Here is a 23488-nt window from a genome sequence, read left to right as displayed (position 1 = left end):
CCCTCCAGGCCTTTGTCCAAAGTCCTTCGCCAGCTCTCTTGGAGCCCCTTTAGGGACTGGAAGGGGCTCTGAGGCCTTCCCGGGTGCTGCAGCCCTCGGAGCATCTTTGGGATCAGTGATGCCGGAGTGGTCCAGACGCGGTGCTCCAGGAGGGGGCGGGGCTCTTGGGGAGCGCGGTCCCAGCGCGGGGCGTGGCCCCGCCCCCGCCTGGCCCCGCCCCCCGCGCCCGCCGCCGCAGCTGCCGCGTCCGTGCCCGTGTCCGTGCCCGTGCCCGCGTCCGTGTCCGTGGACGATGCTGGCGGCCCGGGGCGCTGCCACCCGCCGAGGAGCGCTGCTGCTGCTGCTCGCCGCCCTCGGATGCTGCCGTTTGCGTCTCGTCCGTTCCGGTGGGTGCCTCTCCGTTCCCCCCCCAACCCGCGTCTGTGTCCTCTCGCTGCCTCCGCGAACGCTCGTGTTCCCTCCCAGGACGAACCCTGGTGCGGTTCTGCCCCATCCTCCCCCGTCAACGCCATCCCCACGAGGGATCAGCACGCATGGGTGCTGGGTGGAAGCAAGGTGGGAATTGCCCCCCTACGCAGCCCTGCTGGGGTTTCTCACGCCCCGCAGCGCTCCCCGGGGACTGGCAGCGCCGCATCGTCACCTCCTGCCCCGGCGCAGGGCTGGTCCCCAGCAGCTGTTTGCGAGGACTGGAAGCACCCAGAGGTGTTGAGTGGGGGGCAGGAGAGAATCACAGATGTGGATCCTGGAGCGGTGAGACAGCATGGATTCATGGGAGTGGCCCACAGGAAGCACCTTTATTAGAAGGAAAAAAACTAAAAAAACACGAGCCCCCATCAAAACAAAATAAAAAAAAACCCAAATAACCCAAATAAAGGTGCTGCTGTGACTGAGCCACCCAGGGGAGCCACCGAGGAGGCTGTGCGGGGGGTAGGCCTGTTTGCCCACCTGCTCCATGGCCCTGGAGCGCCTGCAGCATCGCCCTGCGGAGCCGCCCCGGTGACAGGGTCATTTCTACTCTCTGCCAGGGCAGAAGGAATGGGTGGCCTTCACTCCCTCCCCGCAGCAGCACCTTCAGCCACCTTGCTCGTCTGCTGAAGGGCTTTTTTGGGGCGTTCACGCTTGATTTGTTTGAATTTCAGGCTCTGAGTTAAGGCATTTTCCCTCCCCGGGCGGTCTGGCATTGGCCATGCTCCGTGCCCACTGTGGGGGTGTGCTGGGCTGCGATGGGCATAAACACTGCCCTGAAAACCCCAACCAGCCCTGAGCATTTGCTGTCTGCGGGTGAGGCTGGGGCTGCCCAGCGCTGCCCACACCGCTGCCTGCGCCGGGAGCTGCGCTGTCCCGGCCGTGGTACGGCCTGTCTCAGGCAGGTGCTTTCCGCCTCGCTGGCGCAGGAGCTGGGAAGGGCCTTCTGACTCCCAGCATTGTTTGCGGATCCGATATTGTTTCCCTGTGGCGGCTCCCGGCGGGGCAGGCGGGTGCTGGGCAGGCAGCCCACTGTCAGCGCGGGGCCCAGGCAGCCTCACCGTATTTCCCGCCTGCTCGGAGGGTCAGCAGGAAGGTGCAAGAATTTTTAAACCTCCCAGTGGATCAAAACATCCGGATGCTTCCATGCTGGGGTGTTGGAGGTGGGGATGGGGATGCTCCTGCACTGCCCCTCTTCCCATGAGCCAAGGCTGGGGTGGCCCAGGCAGGGGTACTGCTGATGCAGACTGTGATGGCAGGAAGGAGACCCGGGTGGCTCCAATGCAGTCACCAGTGATCTGGTGTAGTCTCTGCTGCTCCTGAATTTAAGGGTTTGGCATCAGATCATCTGGCCTGGCAGTGCTGCTGGGGCAGAGTCCCTCAGAGGCTGGTGGGGTGGCTGGGCCTAGGGGCTGTCTAGGGAGCTGGTTTCACCTCCTCTCCCTTCCCAGCCCTGCAGGTGCAGCTGGAAGTGCGGTGACCGGGAGGGGCCTGGCTCTGCAGCAGCAACCTGCTCCAGCTCTAGGATATCTCACACTCTCACCACATGTGGAGTTGGGATTTTCGGCTCAACCTGTTGGTCCCATGAAATGCTGGGGATGGTGTCTTTGAGCTGATCCTGATGGCAGCACCCCATTGCTGGGAGGTTGAGGTTGTGCAGCATATGGCAGTGGGGAGCTCCAGCCAGGTTTCTCCTGGGAATGGCTGGAGAAATGTCCCTGGGATGCTGGGCAGGGAAAGGGGCCGCTGTCCGGACCCCACCGCCTTCCTTGCTGAGTGCAGTGGGGCACGAGAAACATTGACTGTTTCTTCCCACTTTATAGTTGCCCTTCTTGCATGGATGGGGCAGAGCTTGGCTTTCGCTGGGGGTGACTGCGAGGTAGAGCTGGCCTGGCCAGGGGCAGCTCCTGCCTGTGGCGTCCTGATGAGGCTGGCTCGTGAAGGGCAAGGAGAGAGCAGAAGAGAAAGTCCTGGACCACCATACCTGTGTCCTCCTGCCTCTGTGGATTTATCAAAGCTTTTTCAGATGAGGGTTGGCATCTCCTCCTTGTCAGCTTCTCATCCAGCACTGTCACCCAGAGCTCCTGTAGCAGATGACATCTCCTAGGATGCAGCTGCATATGGCACAGTGATATCCTTGTCTTGCTGTGGGCCTGATCTGAGCTGCAGGAAGGGCAGCAGTGCTTTGGAGGTGCTGTAGAGTGGTTTAGGTTTGCTTGCTGCTCCTCAGCTGGTTTCTTTCCCCCCTTGTGTCTCTTTCCAGTGCACTTGGTTTTGGGCAGGGCCCCTGCCTTGCCTCGTTTCCTGGCTTCATTCTGGCTTGGTACTTGAGTGAGAGACAGACTTCTACCCCCTTCTTGAGTATTTAGGTTGCCAAATTTCATCTATTATCATCATTATTATTAACAAAAAATGTTTTACAAATGTGATGACAGGCTAGAACCCCTTCTTTTAATAATCCTGAACCCTTTGGCCCCACTGCCACTGTCAGCACTTCACATCCCAAACATCCAGAGTAGCTGCTCAGCAAAACGTGAGTGGTTCTTTCCAGTCCAAGTGACCCATTTGGCCACATGTGACCTGCCAGCTCCACATTGCTGCTCCTCCTTGTGCTGCTCCTCTGGGATGCAGGTGGGAGCATGGATGCTGGTGCTGATACCGGCTGCCCCAGCAGTGTGGTGGTTCAGGGACTGCTCATGGTCCCCAGATGGGCACAGCAAGGCAGGAGCCATCCCCTGGGAATTTCCCATGGCTCAACCTGTGGCAAGATTGTCCATCTCTTGGGTTTTCCTTTGCCTGCTTGGCCATTGCTACACTGGGGATGTGTGAGGGGCACAGTGGACGCAGTGGGTCCAGAGACCCCCATGCTGACCACTGAAGCTGGGACAGCTGTTGGGATTAGGGATTAGGCATTAGGGCCTGTGGTGCTTGCAAGGGCCCGGCTGCCCTGCTGAGCTCCCTGGGACAATACCCAGGTGAGCAAGGATTGGTCTGCTGGAAGCAGCCCCAGCTCTTTCTTGAGGCACAGGGAAGGTTATCAAAGTCCACCCTGGGAGCAGTGGCAGTGGTGGACAATGGTCCTGCTCAGCCACCCCATCCCTTTGAACTGCCCCCAGCTGCATGTCAGGGTGTCCTCTGCCATGCTGGTTCAGACCAAGTTTGCCCCATGGTGCAGCTGGGGTGCTGTTCCCCTGGGAACTGTGTGCTGCTCCTGACTTTAATTTTCCATGCAGTTTTATTCTTGGACATGATGTGCCCACCTTGTTCTCTGAGGTTACATTGCAGCTGGCTCCCACCATGGGAAAGGAGCTCTCGTGGGGGTGAGATGTGGGGGAGCTGAAACATGTGGCACAGGCATCCCATGGGGCTCTGTGGGCCAGTACTCAATGCAGGGACCTGGGCAGGGCTCCATCCACAGGCCTGAGGAGGGGGAAATGTGTGGAAAGAGGCTAACGATGTCCATGATCCCAATTGCAGAATCAGCATCAAGGAAGACTTTATGGAAGAGATGGGGTGAAAGTCCCTCCTCTCTTTCAGGGCAGCTGGCTGGTGACCCACACACCCATGTGCACCTCACGCATGTTCTGTGGGTCCTGGTGCAGGGAGAGCTGGAGATTGTGACAGGGAGACCATGGTCCTGGAGCCTGGGATGTATGTAGGGTCACATCCTTTGGATCTGCGTTTTCCCTGGCAGCTCTGGAGATGGGTCCCCCACCCTAAGGACCCCCTAGTCCACAAGGGTGCCCAGGTTCTTCTCACAGCACAGGGGGAAGATGTGTTGCGGATGTTTGCCTGAAAAGTCTGTTCTGGGCCATGGGGGTATTAAGGGAGGTAATCGGCTTAGCCCTGATGGGCGCTTCCCGGAGAGCTTGGGGACAGGGGGGTGACAGTGTGGTCAGGACACTGGGGACCGGGAAGTTGGTGGTGGTTGCTGGACAGTAGAGAGGTGATGGGGATGTTTGGGATAGGAGGAGTATTGGAGTTATTAGGGGTGACAGTGTGGCAGGGGCAGTGGGAACAGGAAGCGTCACAGGATGTACAGTGTGCTGGAGACAAAAGAGATGTGTGGCTACACTGGGTACAGGAGGGATCACAGCATGGTAGGGACACTGGGAATGGGAAGGTTGATGGGGGTTGCTGGGGACAATAGTGTCGGTGTGGTGATGGGGATGTTGTGGACAGGGTGAGTGTTGGGGGTGCCCAGGGGCAGGAGGGGTGATGGGATGGTCTCTCCTCGAGTACACGGTGCTGGATCCCTGGACACAGGGTACAGTACCTACCATCAGTCTCATCCCTGCATTAATTCCATAAACACAGTGCTACAGTGCCTGGTCCCCACAGGAAGCTCTGAGTCTGCTCAGGGGAACAGCGGCTCCCTCAGTCAGCTGCCCCTCAAAACCCCAGGGCCTGGCCCTAACGCCACTGCCAAAGCTGGGGCATCTCCCTCCCATGCCTGGGTGTTGCCCAGCGCCACAGAGTGATCAGAGCTCCAAATGGCAGCTGCAGGCCTATAATTAGCCACTTTGTGAGCTAATTAGAATTGCAACGGGAAGAAACTGGCCGTTAAGTGCCTGGAGCAATTTTGAATTGGAGGAAGGAAACACAGCTGGAGCAGGTCCAGGTCCCTGCCTTATCCTGTCCTGGAGGATGGGAGCTGCCCAGCCTAACCTGTACACATTGCAGCGAATGCTGGGGTCCCTCCTGCATGGACAGAGGATGGCAAAGCCTTTATCGGGGGAGATTTGCCCTGAGGGTGGGAACCCATCACTCTAGGTGGGTGACATGTCACCTGAGGGTTGGCAGGGACCATGGCTCATCGTGGCAGAGAAGTCCCGTGGAATCCTGGCCTCTATGCCCTTCCTATAGAAAGGAGACTCTGCTGGAGGTGGAGGCAGGAGGTATGGAAGTTACTGCTCTCCGGTGCACCCACAGCACCAGTGGGTGCTTCCTGGGCTCAGCTGGGGAGCACTCCTGGGGAGTCTGCAGCTCTCATGTGCAGGAGGAGCAGCTCTGCCTTAGGGATTTCATCATCTCGCATCTGCTGGGGATTATTTCCCAGCCACTTGCTAAATCGGGCAAGAGGGCGGCCCCCGGTGAGCTGCTGTAGTGTGACCCATGCTGTGGCCATCATTCCTGGCTTCCTGGCTAGGAAGGAGAGGGTTTCCCTGAGCTGGCTCTTCCTATGGGCCATAAACCCCAAAATCTCTGAGTCCAGCTCTTTCAGCACCATCTGCAGCACTTTCCTAGGAGCCCTGGCATGCTGCATTCACCACACCCCTGTGGTGCCTCTGTGCTTCCCATGGGCCCCCGGTTTCTGAGCTCATGGGGGCTCCCCAAATTCTGGGTTGATGGGGCCTCTCAGTTTCTGGGTTCTGCTCCATGTGTCATCATGACCCCACAGGTCTTTATCGCTGGCAGTGGCTGAGTCAGCATGGGTGCAGCCACAAGTGCAGCCCCAGCAGGGTGGGGAGCTGCAGCCCCTGTGTTTCCGCCCGCCTCTAGCCTTGCGTGTCTACCTGCACGTGGTGCCTGCCCAGAGTTCCCTTGCCAGCCCTTATTCCAAAGGCTGTTGTTCCAATGGCTGTTCCAACAGCCATAAAGGTCAGTCCCTATCACTCCAGTACCCATGGGCTGTGTCCCCAGACACCTGTTCCAGGATGGTGGGCTGGTGGGAGTGCCTGGGCTGATGCCGGGCAAGGAGTGGATGAGAGAAGCTGACAGAGAGACTCCTCACCCTGTGCAAAGCTGCCTCAAATCTGTCCAAGGGAGTTTCATCAGCAAAATCATGCCAGTGCCTCTTTCTCAGAGGCTGCAGGATGTCTCCAGTGGTGACGTCGCCACAGCAGAGGGTAGAATGGCTTTGGCTTTGCCAAACAGCATCTGGCCTTGGTGGGCACAGCAGTGCTGCCCATGCTGGACGGGTATTTCCAGACCAGCAGTGGGAGCACATGGGAGCCTGTGTCTTGCTCACAGATGGCTGAGCTGTGCTGGCCCCTGGCCTGGCAGCTCCTTGTGTGCTGGGCTGGGTGGGGGTGGGCTGCTCTCTCCCACCTCCCTGCCATCAGCAGTGGCTCCACAGGGAGAGCTCACCTGAGGCTGTGGCTCTGCTGCAGCTCACCAGACAGGTGAGCACCCTTGGGATGCTGCCCTGCTGCTGGGCCAGTGCCCAAGAGTGCCAGGAGGAAAGAGCTCGACCCCAGCCCTTCTCTCCAGACTGCTCAACACTCCAGGTGGGTCCATGGTGCCAGAGCTGCCCATTCCCTGTGATGTCAGCACAGCAAGGGTCTAGCATTGTGCTGTGCTGCCCGTTGTAGTGTCTCAGAGCACCCCAGGGATGCAAGGAGGGTCCCCTTGCCAGTGCTTGCTCTGCACCATGGCCCTGGCCACCAGCTGCTTCACCTGTGGTGTGGTGCCAAATCTGCCCAATAAAAAGCAAATTAAAGAACCCCACCCCTGCCCCAGCCCCTGTCCCATCAGTCTCAGGGCGGGTATGAAGCCCGTTGGTATTTGCTTCAGCAAAACCTGATAAACAAGACCTAAAGTGGGTTGTTCAAAGAGCAGCCGGGTGTGTTTTGGCCTGAGGTGGCATCGGGGACAGCCCAGGTCCCTGGTACGGGTAGGTGTGCAGTCAGCAAAGTGGAGCCAGTGGCAGGTTTGGATGGGCAGCCCCAGGGAAAAGGCATGTGGCACTTGGTTTGCCTTTTGCTCTTTTTTTAATTATTTTTTCTCTTCCTAAGTATCTGAAGCCACTTGTGGCTAGAGTCACCCTGGCACGGTGGGGGCACAGTGAGGATGCAATGGTGCAGATCCTGGATGCAACACAGCCTTTTTGGGGCTGGAGGTGGGGTTGGCAGCATCTGGGGGTGTTGGGGCTGAGGTACCAGAAGGATCTCACGTGGCTCAATGTCCCACTCACCTGCCACACACAAGGAGAGCCACGTCCTCTGCTGCCTCCTGGTTCTGCCCAGTCCCTGCTGAAGTCTGGATCCATGGTTTGCTGGAGCTGTTTTCATCCATCCAGGTGCCATCTCCCCTTCCCCCAGCCCTGCCACTCCAGCTCTTCCCCTTGCACAGCAGGCAGGCTGCCAGGGCAGGGAACAGGGATTTTTTTGGCCCTTTAGGGGATTTGAGTAGTGATGACACAAATTCCCACTCCCTCAGCCTTGTGGAGACTGCCTGGTGCTGCCCCAGCCTGGGATCACAGGAGCAACTTTGGATTTCAGGATGCTTGTAGATGGGGTCTCCTCTAGAGCAGGGACAGGCTCAGGAAGAACACTCGTGGTTGGGAGGTGATGTTCTTGGGGATGCCAAGGGTTTGGCGTCTCCCCAACTCTGCAGAAGGCTCACTCAGCTCCTCCTAGCCCTCCCTTTCCCCCTTGGCATTGAACCTGGAGCAGGACAAAGCTCTAGAAGCCCATTGTGATGCCCTCAGGGCTGCAGAGGGATGCGCACCACACTGCCCATGCTGCCTGTAGCCCAGGGCACCAGGCTGGTGGCCCCAAAGCAGATGTAGTGGTGTCTCTTCACTCCCAGCTTGTAGGGTCCACATTGCAGAGAGCCTTGCTTGGGTGGGGACTTGGCTGCTGCATTTTCAGGGACTGGAGCACAGTGGTGACGTGACCAGCTGCTGGCAGTGGTAGGGTTCCCATGGGTTCTGCCAAGCTGTGGTGCCACCTGTGCCCAGGAGTGGGGATTGCTCCAAGGGTGCAGCCTGCCCCCCACCGCCTGCATCCTGATGCAAAAAGCAGCAGGGCAGGGAGATGCATCTGGGTTGGAAAGCCCGCCAGTTCTTGGCCATGAGTGTGGTGTCTGTCCTGCAGTCACCCTGTGTCACCTGTGGTCAAGATGTGTCACCCGTGTCCACTGTGTGCAGAAGGAGCCATGCCAGGGCTGGAGTACCCCAAGCATCCAGCCTGCCATTGGGGGTGTCACTGCAGCTGTTGACAGGTCTGCTGTGACCAGCTGGCTTACCTTGGGAGCAACGTCCCTGGGCACAGGCAGTGGAGCTGGGGCATCTGGGTGCCTCAGCATCCCTGTCCCTGCCTGCTGCTGGACAGCAGCATTGCCCTTGCCCAGAGAGGCTGTGGGCAGGGGGAAGTGAGACCTTGGGGGCTGGAATGTGGCAGAGGGCATCACATCAGCCTGCCTGCCCAGTGCCTGCCTGTCTGCCTGCCCTGAGCCTGCTCCAGAGTACTCCTTCAGAGCCAGGAGCAATTTGCAGAGCCAGGAGGGAGCCCCAAACGCTGCCAGCTGGCAGAGGAAGTGCTGGGAGGGCAGGCAGGCTGCAGGCAGGACCCGCAGAATCTCCAATATCACTTGGCTGGAGGAGGAGAGGGAGGAGAAGGAGGATGAGGAAGAGGAGAAGTGGCCTTGAAGTGAAGCTGGCAGACACCACAGCACTGCAGGCTCCAAGGAGTCTGATGCTGCTGCTTCCAGGACTCTGTCATGCCTTTGCCATGGTCTTTCCTCAGCCACAGTCATGTGACAGTGTGCAGGGCCTCAATGTGGGAGTGAGATCTGTCCTTCTCCCCAGACACCCTGATGCACCCCCATGCCCTGGCTCAGTGCCCATGTGCCACCAGGGACCATGTCATACTGCCATAGTTGTGCTGAACCCCAGCGGTCCCTGGCAGGCTGCTCCAGTGGGCAGGCTGATCCATGCCCACGTGGCATGCAGCCTGTGCCCAGTGCGCCCTGCCAGCTCATGTTGCTGGCACTGGTGCTGGCAGCAGAGAGGGAGACTGGATGCTGGTGTTGCTGGTGCAGGGATTGTAAGTGATCGCACCAGTGCTCATTGCTAATTAATTATCTCTCTATCTATGGCAGTGACGCACTGAGGGCAGTCCCTGCCTTGGCCACCCAGATGTCCTCCTTGCGTTTATTTTTGTTTCTTTTTCACCTGTATATTTTGGCATGACTGTGGAAGACTCAGGCTGTGACTGTCAGCAGCTCCATGCTCTGCCTGGGCACGCCCCTGTCTCCAGCATTCTGCTGACCCCCAGTCCCACCCTGGGTGCCCAGCACAGCTCTCCCCAGGGTGAGTCCTTGGGGCATAGGGGATTGCACTTTACCCCATGGATAATACATCCAGGGGCCATGCACACACCTTGCAGTTCACACACCCATGTTTCCTCCTGGGCATGGGTCTGTTCCTGTTTACATGTGTCCCCAGTTTGTGCCCACCAGCTGTGCTGGCTGCAGGGTGTCCTGTGCACCTGCTGGCCTTGGGTTTGGTTCCTGCCTGGGATCCTGCCTGCCTGGAGGTACTCACCCTCTCCAGCACTGGCAACTCAGCAGAGCCCTAAGCTCAGTTTAAGGGGTTACCCCAATTGTTCTGGGCTTGGCTCACTGCCCACCTGCACAGGACCTGTGTGCCATGGCAGGGCAATGACAGCAACTGGAGCATCCCCCTCTTCCCAATGCCTCTGCCATATCTGGAGAGCAGCATCCAGGCTGTGCCGTGTCCAGCACTGGCCATGCTCTCCATGTCACTGCTCGCTCCTGGGATCTGTACTGTCCTGCCGGCAGGTCCGTGCTGCCTGTGCATCCCTGTCCCTCAGGATCCCAGCCTGAGTCCCTCCTGACCATCCCACCTGTGGCCTGGCCTTGCTGGGCTGCACTGATGCCAAGCAGGGGGCATGATTGGAGGAAGGGGATCCCAAATTCTCCCAGATTCAACAGCAGCCCCCTACAGGTGCAGAGGCAAGTCCGGGTAACTGCTGTGGGCATGCTGGCACTGGTACAGGTGAGTGGCATAGTGGTGGACACAGCCACAGCTGGGTGGAATTGGGTCCCATATACTGTGCCAGTCCCAGTACCTACCTTCGAGTGAGTGTTCAGGACTGTGAGTCCATGGCCAGAGCACTGGGGAGCTAAGGGTGGTGGGAAGGGTCACCCCAATATGGGAGCTGGACCCCCCACCTACCTGCTTGAGCATGGATAGGTGGTACCTACCCCCCAGGCATGTGTGGGTGTGCAGAGCTGGTGCAGCATTGCGGGGGTGTGGTGTGACAGCCCTCAGGGTGGCGGTGGTCAGGGTTGGAGATGCCCCCACAATGCCTGGGTGCTGGCACATGCAGGACTCAGTCCCTGTCACCTAGTATGCACGGAGGTGCCTGCTCCCACCAGCACAGGGCTCTCACTGCTGGTCTTGGAGGTGGGCTCAGAGAGTGGCAAAGTTCCATGAGCAGCCTCAGCCCACAGGGTGCCCACGCAGTGATGCCAGCTCAACTATCCACTGACTTGGTGACACATGGGGAGCTCTGAATCGCAGCCAGTGACAGCTGGGCAAGCACAGCTCGTTCCTCAAACAGAGATAACAGGCTTCACTGGGATCCAGCCTGGGCTTTATTTGTTTACCTGGTTACTGGACTCTGGCTTGGGGCTGTCCCCCTGTTGCCCCTCCCACTCCCCAAGGTGGCTCTGAGGGTGTTGTCGCGGTTTGACACTGGGGGGTGACCCACACTGGGGTGGCTTCCTCCGCCAGTCATCAGCTTTTGGCAGCACCTGTTTTGGGGGAAAGAATTTCCATGGGCGTGTGGCACAGGCAGAGGCACTCTGGTGACCTCTCGGCCTGTGGCATGTCCCCAGCCTGAGGCTGTGCAGTGCCACAGCCTCCTTCTGCCCCTGATTTTTAAACAGAGTGGCCTTGAGAGTAACCCCAGGGAGGTGCAGCGAGCAGCCAAGTTCCATTTCTGTGCTTAAACACCTGATTATTTTCCCATTAAGCACTAATTGCCCAGCAGCCACCTGTCTGAGCCCCACGCCATCACCAGGGAGCAAACCTGGCATCCATGGGCATGGCGGGCTCTGCCCCCCACCCCAAGTGAACACCCTCCAGGCTGCTGTGCCTGGTGTGGGGTTCAGCCAGCCCTAAAATTGCAGCTGCTGCAGGAGAAACTGCTACAGTGAGCGCAGCTCTGCCCCAACACTGCCAGGCAGGAGGGGAAGATGATGAGTGCCCCATGGGGTGCACTGGGGAGCAGGCTGGGTACAGGCGGGGGCCTGTTAGCTGCAGTTGCATCCTCTGATGAGCAGTTTGATGGTGAAATATGGCCATGCAGAGGAAGGGGTTGCTGTGCGGGGCATCTCCCACTTCTGTGGCTTTGGGGTGTCATTCCTCCTGTGCCCTTGCTGGGGGAGCAAAACTGTCATGATTCCTGTCCCCTGGCAGTTTCATCTTGTTCCAGAACTCTGCACTGTGCACAGGGTGCTGTCTCCCTTGACTCTGGTGTGCTGCAGGGATGGGGATGCTCAGGACAGCCCCTATAGTTGGGGTGCCCCTCCTTGTGGGGTGCTCGGTGCCAGGGCTCTCCCCTGGTGTTACTGTCCCCAGAGTGCAGGGATGGCAGATGGCAGGTACGTTGCCAGTGTGGGCGGCGAGGGCTGGCAGCGATGGCTCGGGGTGCGTGGGCCCGTGCTGGGAGGCGGCTCCTGCCATGACTCATCACTAGTCTGGGGGTGGCCAGCCTGGCCCTGCTCCCAGTGCAGTCTCACAGCCCTGCTCCCTGTCCAGTGCTGCCTGCGGGAACGCTGTGAGCATGGCCATGCGTGGCAAGGTGAGGGGCAGGCTAGGGCAGCTCTGTGCTGTGCCCCCATTCAGCTGCTCAACCCCATCCAGCTCTGCCTCACATCCAAATGTGCTGCTCCCCATTCAGCTGTACCTCTTGGTCAGCTGCACATGCCTCCATTGTACCTCATCCAGCTGTGCCCCTTCCTGCTGCACACCCCCATCCATTTGTGCCTCACATCCAGCTGTGCTCCCTATTCACTTGTGTCCCATCCAGCTCTGCCTCCTACCCAGCTGTGCCCAGCCTGAATACAGGGCATACTCAGGGGCCCCTGGCTCTGCACTACCACCAGCCCATGATGGAGGGACACTCATGCTCATGCTGTGGCAGGACCAGCAGTGTCACCATCAAAGCCAGAACGCCAGAGTGTCCCTGCAGCCCTGCACTGCAGGTGACACCCGAATCCTGGCCCTGCTTGTCGCTGCCCTGTCTAGTCACAGTTCCTCTCTCCAGCTCTGCACATGGTTTGTCATCATCGCCCAGTCCTGGACTCAGCTTTGTATAGGACATGGGGACTCTGTCCCCCAACAAGGTCCCGCTGTCCTGAGCCTGGCTGAGGTGATGAACCAGGGTGCTCCCGGCCATGACAGCACTGCCATGACATGATGGGTTGGGTGAGGTGGAGCATGGGGGGCTCATGCCTGTTCCCAGGGAGTGGAGACACCCTGGGGCTGACATGGACATGAGATGCCCGAAACTGTGAGAGAGATTTGGGGTGCAGTGCTGGGAAGGACTGGCTCCCACTGCTTCCTCTGGGCAATGCCAAAGGCATGGGATCCTAGTTGCTGGTGCCAGTGCTGACCTGTCACAACCCCACTGAGGCTTTGAAGGGATTGATCTGGGACTTCTGGTTTGACAGTCACCACACAAGCATCAGTCTATACTGGTTGGATTTCAGGTCCCTGTGCGGAACAGGCTGGGATGGGAGATCCTGGTCACTGCCAGCTCTGTGGGGCTCAGAGTACCCTGTAGCATATCCTGTCATGGGATAGTGGCAACCTTGGGGCTGGGGACCTCTGCAGGAGGATGAGCACTGCCTGCTCCTCTCTGTGCAGGTCATGGAATCACAGGCTATCTCGAATTGAAAGGGACCCATAAAGATCATCAAGTCCAGCTCCTCAGTCATTAAGGTTGTGGTTAATTGCAGGCGGTAATGCCTTTCTGGAGGCAAAGCAGGGCCAAAGGGCGGCTCTGGTGAAGCCTGTCCGTACCTGGGAGCTGTAGCAGGAGCATCCCGGGGCAGCTGGATCCCAATCCAAGAGGCTATGGGCAGGCCTGTAGGCACGTTTAACCCCTCTCCTTCTGAGTTCTTTTCTCCTGTCTTCATAGCAGTGTCGTGTCCCCGGAGCCTGGACTGTGCCCTGCAGCGCCGAGAGTTCTGCCCGCCGGGGTCAGGTGCCTGTGGGCCCTGCCTGCCCCACTTCAAGGAGGACGACCACGGGCACTGTGTCCAGAAGCAGTTCTCACCCAGTGGTAGGTGCACCCACCCCACAGCAGCCCCTTCACCCCCTGCCTGCACACCTGCCCCACCTCTGCAGCTCTGGGAGGTTCAATGCCTCAGGGCAGCACCCTGCCCTGCCCCAGCAGCACCCCAGCCTCTGCTCTCTCCTGTGGGGATGGCTGCTCTCCTCCTTCTCACCCCACTCACCGACGCTGGGGAGTGATTTTGGGGTTGGCAAGGAGCATGTGGGCCCCACCCTGCTCCACGTACATCCTCCTCGAGTGACCGTGTGCGGCCTTGCCAGCACCCCAGGGTCCCAGGACAGCCAGGGATAGGAGGGGGGTCAGATGGCTTCCAGGGCTCTCTGGGTTCTGCCAGGCTGTTCCAGGGCACAGGCTTTGCAGGAGCAGGGGAGCAGTTCTTGTCACACAGAGCTGTGATTTGTGCTGACCCTGTGGCTGAGGCAAATGGGTCCCTATGGCCTCACCTATTCAGGCACTGAGTTGAGACATTGGCCTGTGGTTCAGGGCTGCTGGCTCTTCCTTGAGTGATGCCCAGGACCCATGCTGGGAGGGCTGGACTAGGGTAATGAGGGTTGCACAGGGGGTTATTTCCGTCTGCTTTCCCAAGGGATCTGATGGGCTGTGACTGCCTGGGTGGCTGCACTGTACCGGTGGGCAGAAAGACAGGCAGAGCATCCTGGGAGCAGCAGCCCATGGTCACCCATCCCACTGTGGCTGCAGTAGATGGAGGATGCTCTCAGTGCAGTCATGGCACTTGTGCCCCAGTTCAGCTGCAAAGGCATTTTTTAGCATGATCCTCAGCTCGGAAAGCTGTGGTAGAGCTGTCTCTGTGCCCCCCTGTCATTTCATTACAGGATCAATGCACAGGTAAATTAAGACTGTAATTACAGCTCTACAGAATTCCTTTTCCTATAACTAAAGTGGAGTGACTTCTGTGTCTGGGGAAGAGGCCAGGACTGGCCATGCCCTTGGACTGCTCCTGTTGGGTTCTGCTGGGGACCACCTGGATGCAGGGTGGCAGCTCTGAATCACCTCCTGAAGCAGCACATGTTAGCCTCTCCCCTCAGCCTGCCCTTCTCCACCTGCTCCCACTCTCCCCAAAAGCCTCCTGCTAAGGGGTTCCCAAGTCCTGGGGAGCTTCCAAAAACATGTGGAGTGCCTTGTCCTGTGCCAGACAGGATGGACAAGCTCTGGTCACTGACCCAGAGAGGCAGCTCCCCTAGCATCTGAGTTCCATGCAGACATGGAGGGGTCCTCTGGGTTTTCAGGGATTGCTTTGTTCTTGAGCACATTCGGGGTCCCATCAGGGGGCAGCCAGAGCTTCCCTTTGCCCATGGCTCAGCCTGGGTGGGCACATGGGGGATGGCAGAGCTCAGCATACCTTTGGTGCCATTCCTCTTGGCAGGAGGATCACCCTGTAAATCAGAAGGGAGACCCCAAAGGGAGTCGCTGTGGCTGAAATGAGAGTGATGGCTGGAGGGGGTGAGAGATGATGGCACAGGGATGGGGTCCAAGCTTGGCATTTGACAGCAGTCAAGGGTCCATCCCCTCTGCCATGGCCTCCTTATCCACATAGTACGGAATGGCTTTAGCAGTTGTTTATAGCTCATTTTTTAATGTGAAGTCTTGGGAGCAGATTTCTCCTCTCAGAACGGATGCACATGCACTGGCATCTCCGTAGCAACCCAGCTCCTTCCCAAAGGATGTGGCCACAGTTGCATCCTCACCCAGAGAGATGCAGGACCATGGTACCATCCTCTGAGGACCTACCTGGGAGGATGGCGACCATCAGGGTGTCTCCCAGCCCCATCCTGTTGTCCCAAGCAATGCCATTAGCTTGTGGCAGCAAAAATGTGGATACTGGGGTAAATGAAAAAGGGAAATCCCTCCCAAATTCTCTGTTTTAGCATCCTGAGGATGCCCAGCTCCTCTTCACAGGGAGGCACCAATTCTTTTTTCATGGGGCTTTTGCATCCTGCCTGTAACTTAGTCTAGCAGCAGGAGCAGAGAAGGCTGCAAGGATGAGGGGCTGCAATAGCCTCATTTTGAGGGGGGTGCAAGGCAAACAGAGGAGACTGCTGTGGCTCAAGGATGCCTAACCCTTTGAAGGGGCTACCCACCCACCTCTTTGCTGCATGAGCAGCCCCTTTAAATGGTTAGGCATCCTTGAGCCATTTGTGATTGCTGCTTATGCTGATCCTGGGATCCCAGCTTGCTGCCAGATCCCTGTCAGGAACTGGGGATCCTCTCCCAAGAGCAGCTTTTTGGGGTAAAAAGCATTATTTGGGGTTTCAAGAGGGCAATACCTATGAGTGGCATGTTCCTGCCATTGGTGACAGCAGGAGTGGGGCACTCAGCGTACCCAGCACAGCATCAGCACAGAAGTGAGATGGGATGAATAGAATGTCGGTGCAGTGCATCCTAATAGCTGCCTGCACGTGGCTGATACTGCCTTGCAGAGAGGTCTGAGCCCCTCAAAATCCCATGCACACCATAATGCTACATGTGTCTGTGCTGTGATGGGTTTGAGTGGTGTGCTTTGGGCTGCTTCTGCTTGACCAGGATGGAGACCCACCAGGCTGCACGAAGCACCTTGGGAAAAGGTAGAAAAAGGGATCTCAGCTCACAGATGTAGGGATTCCCCTTCCCCAGTTGCTGTGCTGCTGGCACCAAGGAGGGCATCAGCCATCCTGGGGCAGGACTAGAGAAATCAGTGAATTTGTAGGAATTTTGTGCCCTCCTGTGGACACTGTCAACCTCAAGTTTCCTCTGCCCAGGGCAGAGGTCACACTTGTCTCTCCTTGGTTCCTGCTGTCCCAAATCATCACGGTAACTGGTGTGACCTCGCTGTTGTCCCAGGGTTGAGCTCTGAGGAGAGGAAAGCCATGAGGAGGGGCCAGGGGCAGAGCAGAGGGGCTGCAGGGCTTTGTGCCATCCTGCTGCAGGCAGTGGTGGGACCTACCATGAGAGGGCACCCGTGCGCTGCACAAGCCCTACCTGCACCTGTGAGTGTCCTGTGCGTGTCCTGTGTGTCCTGTGAAACCCCTGTGCAGGCCCTGTGCATAGCCTGTGTGCCACATCTCTGCACTCTGTTCCTTGTGCTCTGGCTGTACCCTGCCTTGTCCTATTCCTCCCCAGTATGCTCAACGCACTGCAGCAACTCTGCTCCTCCTGCTCCTGGGACAGCTAGGCAGGAATTGGGGCTAACCCTGGCCCCCTTTTTCTTGAAGCAGCCCAGAATCAGTGTTTCATCATAAGCTGCTGGTACCATCTTGCCTTTGTACGTCTGGGATTACCCTCCAGAGCTTTCCACAGGGGATAGCCTGAATATGGGCAGAGGGAGCAGGGATAGGGTTGGGGATTGGAATGGGGTCAGGGATAGGACAGGAATGTCTCCTGCCCTTGAAGATGAGTTTAATTCTGTTAAAAGCAGTGGTGAGTGTCAGAGCTGGACTCTGCTCAGTGAGTCTGAGAGGAGCAGCTCCACTCCTGCTCCACGCTGTCACCCCGTGGGTGGGCACTCCCTGGCTAGCATGGGGCTCTGCCCATGCCTGATGCCACACAAGCCCTCTGCACGGTGGATGTCCCTGGATGTCACTGTGTGTGAGATGCTGGGCCAGCCCCTGGGGATACAGGATGCTCCTCGCTGCACGGAGCTGCATGGACTCCCTCCCCAAAGGGCTATATCCTACCGGGCAGGACCCAGCCCCTCTGCTGGAGTGAGGTCTCCCACACTCTGTAGGACAGTCCAGCTGAGCTCTGCTCTGAAGTGGCTCCAGGGTCCCTGGGCTGTAAAGGACAATTTGGAGCAAAACCCAGTGTTGAGGTGTCCCCTGCCTGCAACTCAACCTGCTGGAGCTGCCCTTCATCCCTGTGGCAGTGGGGCAGTGGTGGGTTGTCTGTCCTGGTTCAGCTCCCATTTCTCCTCACTCAAGGCTACTGTGTAGCCCCAGGGGCGGGGACATGGAGCAGGTCAAGTACAGCAGGTTCTGGCACTCTGCACGCTACCACAGGGTCTGCAGGACCTGCTGCCTCTGGCACAGGGGCAGGCGTTGTCGCTCCTGCAGCCTCCAGTGTTAGTGGGGTAAAAATCCCTCCAAAAGCAATAAGGATAAATGTGGGTCCAAGTCCCAGCTTTGGGAAGGCTGCATCCAAGGTGGCTCAGACTCACCACCACCTGCATCTGCTAGAGCTGGGATGTGAGGGGGCCTGGGGGTGGGCACACAGCTGCACCCTGCAATACCCACTTCATGCATATATTCTCCCGCAGGACAGACCTCCATTCCCAGCTTGGAGGCAGAAATTGATTTACTGGCAGATGTGCTGGCAAGGCAAGAGACTCCTCATCACCACCTGCTACAGGATGGCAGACCCAGGAGTAAGTGCTTGCTCCCTACTCCCTGTGGTGCCAGGGACCACATAGCAGGGCATCTCAGGCTGGTTTGCCCTCCAGAGCTGCCTGGCAGCTGCTCACAGCTCTGCCTTCTCCTGCAGCCACCCTGGTGCCTGAAGGCAGCAGACAGCGCGTGGCCAGCAGGCTGAGAGAGGGGCAACTGCAGCGGGGCCCTGCTGGCGCCGCAGCAGCTGCCACCCTCCCCACCACTGCCACAGTCCAGAAGTACCCAGTGGAGGCATCCCCCATCCCTGCAAATGACAACATGGTGCTTGGTGAGACCCTGGGGGCTCCTGGGAAGGGGTTTCACACGCTCCCCAGGAAAGTGTCATCTGGTGGCACTGTGCTGCTGGCTTGCCTACTGTCCCTCAGTGTCCTCTCTGCCTCCACAGGGCTGATCGTGGTGTGCACAGTAGCCGGGATCTCCGCGCTAATTGTGGCAGCTGTCTGCTGGTGCAGGTGAGATAGGGCTGCTGATGCCAGCTAGTCCCTTGGTGTCCCTGTGCCCCGGGCAGTGTATTCCTGTGCTTCCCAGGCAGGAGAGGCAATAGCTGCCCTTGCCAATCTCCTCCAGCCTCCTGGTCTTCTGGCCAGGGTGGGAGCACAGTGGTGAGATACCCCCATGCCAGGTGCAGACTCCTGGGGGTGGGTGGCACCTGGTATGAGCATCGCTGTGGCGCTGGGTGCTGACACTCCCAGCACATCAATACCTTGTGCCCAGGCCCTGTGGGACGGAGATGGCTATTCAGGGGGGTGCCACCTGTTGTGGATGCCATCACAGGGAACAGGGATGTGGGTGGAAAGACTGAACCCCTCTGAGCCTCACTGGTCCATGCATGTTGTCTGCTCCCATAGCTCCCAAAATCCACTAGGATGGACTGGAGAAGTAGTTGTCCACTGCACTGGGCACCTTGAATCCTGGGGTCAGTTTTAGGTCCCTCACAACAAGACATTAAGGGACTGGAGCATGTCCAGAGAAGGACAATGGAGCCAGGGAAGGGTCTGGAGCACAAGTCTCACGAGGAGCAGGTGAGGGAGCTGGAGCTCTTAGCCTGCAGAAGAGGAGGGGGACCTTCTTGCTCTCTACAACTCTGTGACAAGGGAGCCAGGTGGCGTTCAGGCTCTTCTGCCAGGTAACCAGTGACAGGACAAGTTCTGTTGGGGAGGTTTAGGTTGGATATTAGAAAGGATGGTCAGGCACTGGAACAGGCCTGCACAAGGAGGTAGTAGAGTAACCATCCCTGAAAATGTTCAAAAAACATGGATGCGGTGCCTGGGAACATGGTTTAGTGGGGAGGTTGCCAGTGCTGAGTTTCTGATGGACTTCATGACCTTAGATGGCTTTTCCAAACTTAGTGATTCCATGATTCTGATTCCCTTCCTTGGCAGGCTGCAGAAGGAGGTCAGGCTGGCACAGAAAGCAGACTACTCAAGCCAGCGAGTGGCCAGCCCCCTGCCCTACGACAAGATCTCGGTAAGACACCCACGTCCCTCCCTGTGTTGTGTTTGGTGCTCTCCTGGAGGGATTCCCACACAGTGGAGGCCCCCCCACCAGCCAGGCTGGAGCACTCCAAAGCCCAGCGTCCACAGCTATTCCTGCTCTCTCTGCAGCCCGGGGACAAGACACTGGCTCAGAGCGCCCAGATGTACCACTACCAGCACCAAAAACAGCAGATGCTCTCCCTGGAGAAGTAAGCAGCTCGTCATCAGACAGCCACTGACTGGGGTTCCCCTAATCACCCCCCTGGGTTTCACCCCCTCTCTACACCCTCTCCCCCACAGGCATAAAGAGGAGCCAAAACTGCCGGACTCTGCATCGTCTGATGAGGAAAACGAGGATGGAGACTTCACCGTGTATGAGTGCCCCGGGCTGGCTCCGGTATGTGGGCACAGGGGAGCTTGGGGTCCCTGTGCATACGGGTGGTGTCCAGCGTATGCCTGGGATGTGCAGTTCCTTGTCAGGAGATTTTTCCACATGTTCTTTATCAAACCTTGAGATAGTCCAACCCTTCAAACCCAGGAACGTCCTCCCTGGCTGGCAGGGGACCCCAGGGAGAGATACCTCCTAACAGCCCTGGGTACAAAGAACACAAAGGGCTGGCGAGAAGCCTTTCACATGGTAATAGCTGCGGAGCCCGGCCATCAGGGCCCAGATCGAGGGTCATCATTGGGTCTTTACAGGCCCATTAAAGAGCACTTGATGGCAGGCAGGCAGTCTGGGCAATGCACCCCATTCCTGCTGGGAGGCCTGTCCTGGAGTTCCCAGTCTGGGCAAAGAATCCTATTCCTGCCAGCCGGGCTGGGGATGTTGTCCTGCGATCCTCAGCCCAGCTATGGGGTCCAATCCCACCCGGGACCTTGGGTTTTACACATCACCCCAGCACTCCTGGCCCCACCTGGCAGGAAAACAGTACCTTTCCAGGAGTGATGAAGGTCGTGGTTTGTGTCACCCCATCACAGTCCACTAGGTCATTCCCCTCCTCCTTCCTCTCTGCCGGGCTGGGGTTCAGACCTAAATCCCTTGGGATGGGGCAGCTGAACTCCAACTGTTTTCTGACGTGCCTTTTCCTTCCTCCATCCCACTCCCTCTACCACGACAGACTGGAGAAATGGAAGTGAGGAACCCCCTGTTTGACGACTCCTCCTTACACCCCTCCAACCCCAAGTCGCACCAGTAACATTCCCCCCGACTCCTGCACCCGAGCTCGCTACAGACTGTGCCCGCAGCCGGGACACAGCGAGGCGGCCGTGCCGGAGGGGCACCGACAGCCGGGCCAAGGGCCGCAGACCCCGCGCTGCCAGACTGTTCGACGCCTGCCCAATAAACACCCGCTAACAGCTATGGGGGCGGGGATCGCCCCCATTTCCAGCGTCCTTGTTCTCTTTGCTGCTGTGATCGCGTCCCTGCCTTGCCCTTTGCTCACTGCCCTCGGGAACATGCCAGGCCCACGCGGGGGTGGCTGCTGGTTTGGCACAGAAATTGGAGGGGCTGCTGCACTATCTCTTTGTGGTTGGCTTTGAGGAGAGAGCTGCTGCCCTGGCTGCAGCTAGGCTGATGTGCAGCAGCTGGGAAAGGGCTGGAGAGAGGGTTAGAAATCAGGAGATGCCAGAAGGGCTGGGCATGCTCATGCCTAGCCATCAGGGCTGCCAGCCTGCCCAGAGCCCGTCTACCAGGGGAGTCTTTCCCTGGAGCAGATGGCATCACTAAGAGCTGTGATGCCCATTCTGCCCACTCTTCTCCAGCCTGGGCAGCCCCCTGCAGCAGGATAGTGCTCTGGGAGCCAGTGGCAGGAGCAGGAGCAGCTTGAGCAGGTGTTTGCATCGCTCCCCAGGATGCTCCTTCAGATGCTGCCCTGTGCCCTGTCCTCTTTAGGAGTTGCTGGGCCTCGGGGGCTCTGGGGTGCAGTCAGTTGCAGTTCCACTGTGGCCTGGCAGCCCGTGCCAGGCTGTGCTGGCAGAGGATGGGCTCTTTCTTACCCCAGGTCTTGGTGGGGTAAAAGCTCAGAAGAAGGGTTCCGTGTTTGGTTTTTAAGCTGTATGGCCCTGGGGAAGGAAAGAGCAGGACTGGAGGGAGCTGGGGTGTCTGGTAGGGGTAGGCAAGGCACAGGGGCTTTGCTGTGCTGCTTCAGATCTCATGGAGCCCACACCTTGGCAGCATCCCTGTGGAGTCTGATACCACGTGATCTCCAGGCATCCCTCCATGGCAGGAGACAGTCTCCACTGCTCCATTCCAGGCACCTCCTGGGCCTCAGACACCCTCTGTACCCCTCTCTTCCCTGTGTCTGAGCTCACCAGCCCTCACCAACACATCCCTGCTCAGAGCCCAGTGCTGCTCCCCAAGGCCTCCTCTGTGCATTGGCCATGACCCCTCCAGTGGAAGGCCCAGGACAGGGTTTGAGTTACTTTGCACAGATGTGGTTTCATGTCCAGACCATGTTGTGGACTGTCACAGCCACAGGTGATCTGTTGCATGGAGGTGACCTCTTGCACTCCTGGAAGCCGTGGCACACTCAGGCAGGCACAGGCAGGACAGGCATTGGTGTTGGACGTGCCAGTGAGTGGTGGTGGCATGGGACCCTTCCTATCCCTGGCAGAGTGGCTGACAGGGGCTGTCACAGCACAGATGCTGTCCCCATGTCCTGTACTCCCCCTCCCCATGGGCTGCTGCCCCTCTCTTCACACCTCTTGTCGTTGTTGAATGAACTGTAGTTCTTTTAAAAGATTTTATTAAACGACCACGTTTGAGACCCATGTGAGTGTGTGGTGTGGGGCCCACTGCTTGGGGGGGCTCCTCTCGAAGTGGGATGGGACAAGGAGACAAGGAGGGAGGATACTGTGGGTCCCCCAGCCCCAAACCTTCCCTGGAGAACAGCGAATACCCACCCTGCTCCTGCAGTTGGAGGAGCCTTTAAACCTTTCCCGAGGATTCTCTCATACATGGAAAGAACTGAGTGTAATTTTCTTCTCAGTGTTTGCCAGGCGAGGTTTCCCCAGCAAAGGGGGCCGGGTGGAAGCCTCCGCACCCAACCCTGCAGCACCCAGCACCCACCCCCCCCTCCGCCCCTCGGCCCCAGGGCCCTTCGCACCTCGGGGATGGCAGATAAGGGCTATCGCGTCCCCGCATTGTGTACAGCGGAGCTCCTTTGATCACGCCAGCCCTCCATCAGGCTGATACCATCTCTCCTGGTTTCGGCAGCCGGAGGTGAGTGCTGACTCACTGCCAAAGCACCCAGCTGGGATGCTTCTCTCATGGGTTCTCCAGCTGCAGCCCTGGGCAATGCGCACCCCCAAATAACCCGAGAACACTCCAGGGCTCAATCCTGGGGAAACCTCCCTCTCCCTAGGTCCCGAAATTTGACCTTCCTTTGCTCTCAGTGCCCAGCAACCTCTCAGAGCACATCCAGACATTTGGTAAGCTGTAGCTTGGAGTAAAATCTGTCTGTTCCTTCTGGGAAGATCTCCTCACTCCTGGAAAAACGGTTGCAGGAGCCCTGTGTCTCCTGGAAATCCATGTCCCCACAACATGTCCGGGTACAGAAGGCTCATTTGTCCAGGGACATGGGCACTTGTGCCACAGACATCCCGGGACATCCTGGGACTGGATGCAGGGTCCATGCTCAGTCCCTGCCTCATCTTCCCCAGCTGTAGCACAGCAAGGAGGACCTGCTGGTGTGTTCGGGGCAGTGTGGTGGTGAGGGTGACTGTAAGGACAGACTGGGGTCTTTGTATGAGGGGACAGATCTGGACCAAAACACCCATCGGGATTTTCGTTTCAGTCGGGTTTGGAAGAACCAACTCCACCCTGCCCACCAGGCCAGCTGCAGCCCAGCAAGCTGCACTAACAGGTCAGCATTCCTTCAGGAATAGAGCTTCTAGAGCTGAACCCCCTGCCCAGCCTTCCTGGAGGGTCCTGGAGTGACCCTCTCATCATGGGACCTTCACCCTGCATGTGCAGGGCTGCAGCCCTCAGAGGCATGATTGCTTTCAGTGGGCAACTCAGGAGGATCCAGCACAGCCCCTCCACCACCTGCCACAGGGAGGGTGGGCTGACCATGAGTAAAACCTCATGTATGGTCATTCACTCTCTTAAAATCTC

At 58.3% G+C, this 23488-nt stretch overlaps 1 protein-coding gene across 1 annotated transcript; it reads left to right on the top strand.

Annotated features, from left to right (window-relative positions):
• Nucleotides 1-217: 217 nt before the first annotated feature.
• Nucleotides 218-22137, top strand: NPDC1 (neural proliferation, differentiation and control 1). Its single transcript, XM_071574294.1, is given in 10 exon segments — nucleotides 218-386; nucleotides 13365-13508; nucleotides 17770-17877; nucleotides 17994-18167; nucleotides 18285-18351; nucleotides 19282-19401; nucleotides 19403-19436; nucleotides 19438-19583; nucleotides 19675-19771; nucleotides 20493-22137. Coding segments are annotated over 10 exon segments (1062 nt in total). The 5' UTR covers nucleotides 218-292; the 3' UTR covers nucleotides 20571-22137.
• The last annotated feature ends 1351 nt before the right edge of the window (nucleotides 22138-23488 follow it).

Source organism: Pithys albifrons, chromosome 20 (assembly GCF_047495875.1).
Source record: "Pithys albifrons albifrons isolate INPA30051 chromosome 20, PitAlb_v1, whole genome shotgun sequence".
NCBI classification, from domain to species: domain Eukaryota; kingdom Metazoa; phylum Chordata; class Aves; order Passeriformes; family Thamnophilidae; genus Pithys; species Pithys albifrons.
Note: the sequence above shows the minus strand (reverse complement) of the source record. Positions and strands in the feature narration are given on the sequence as shown.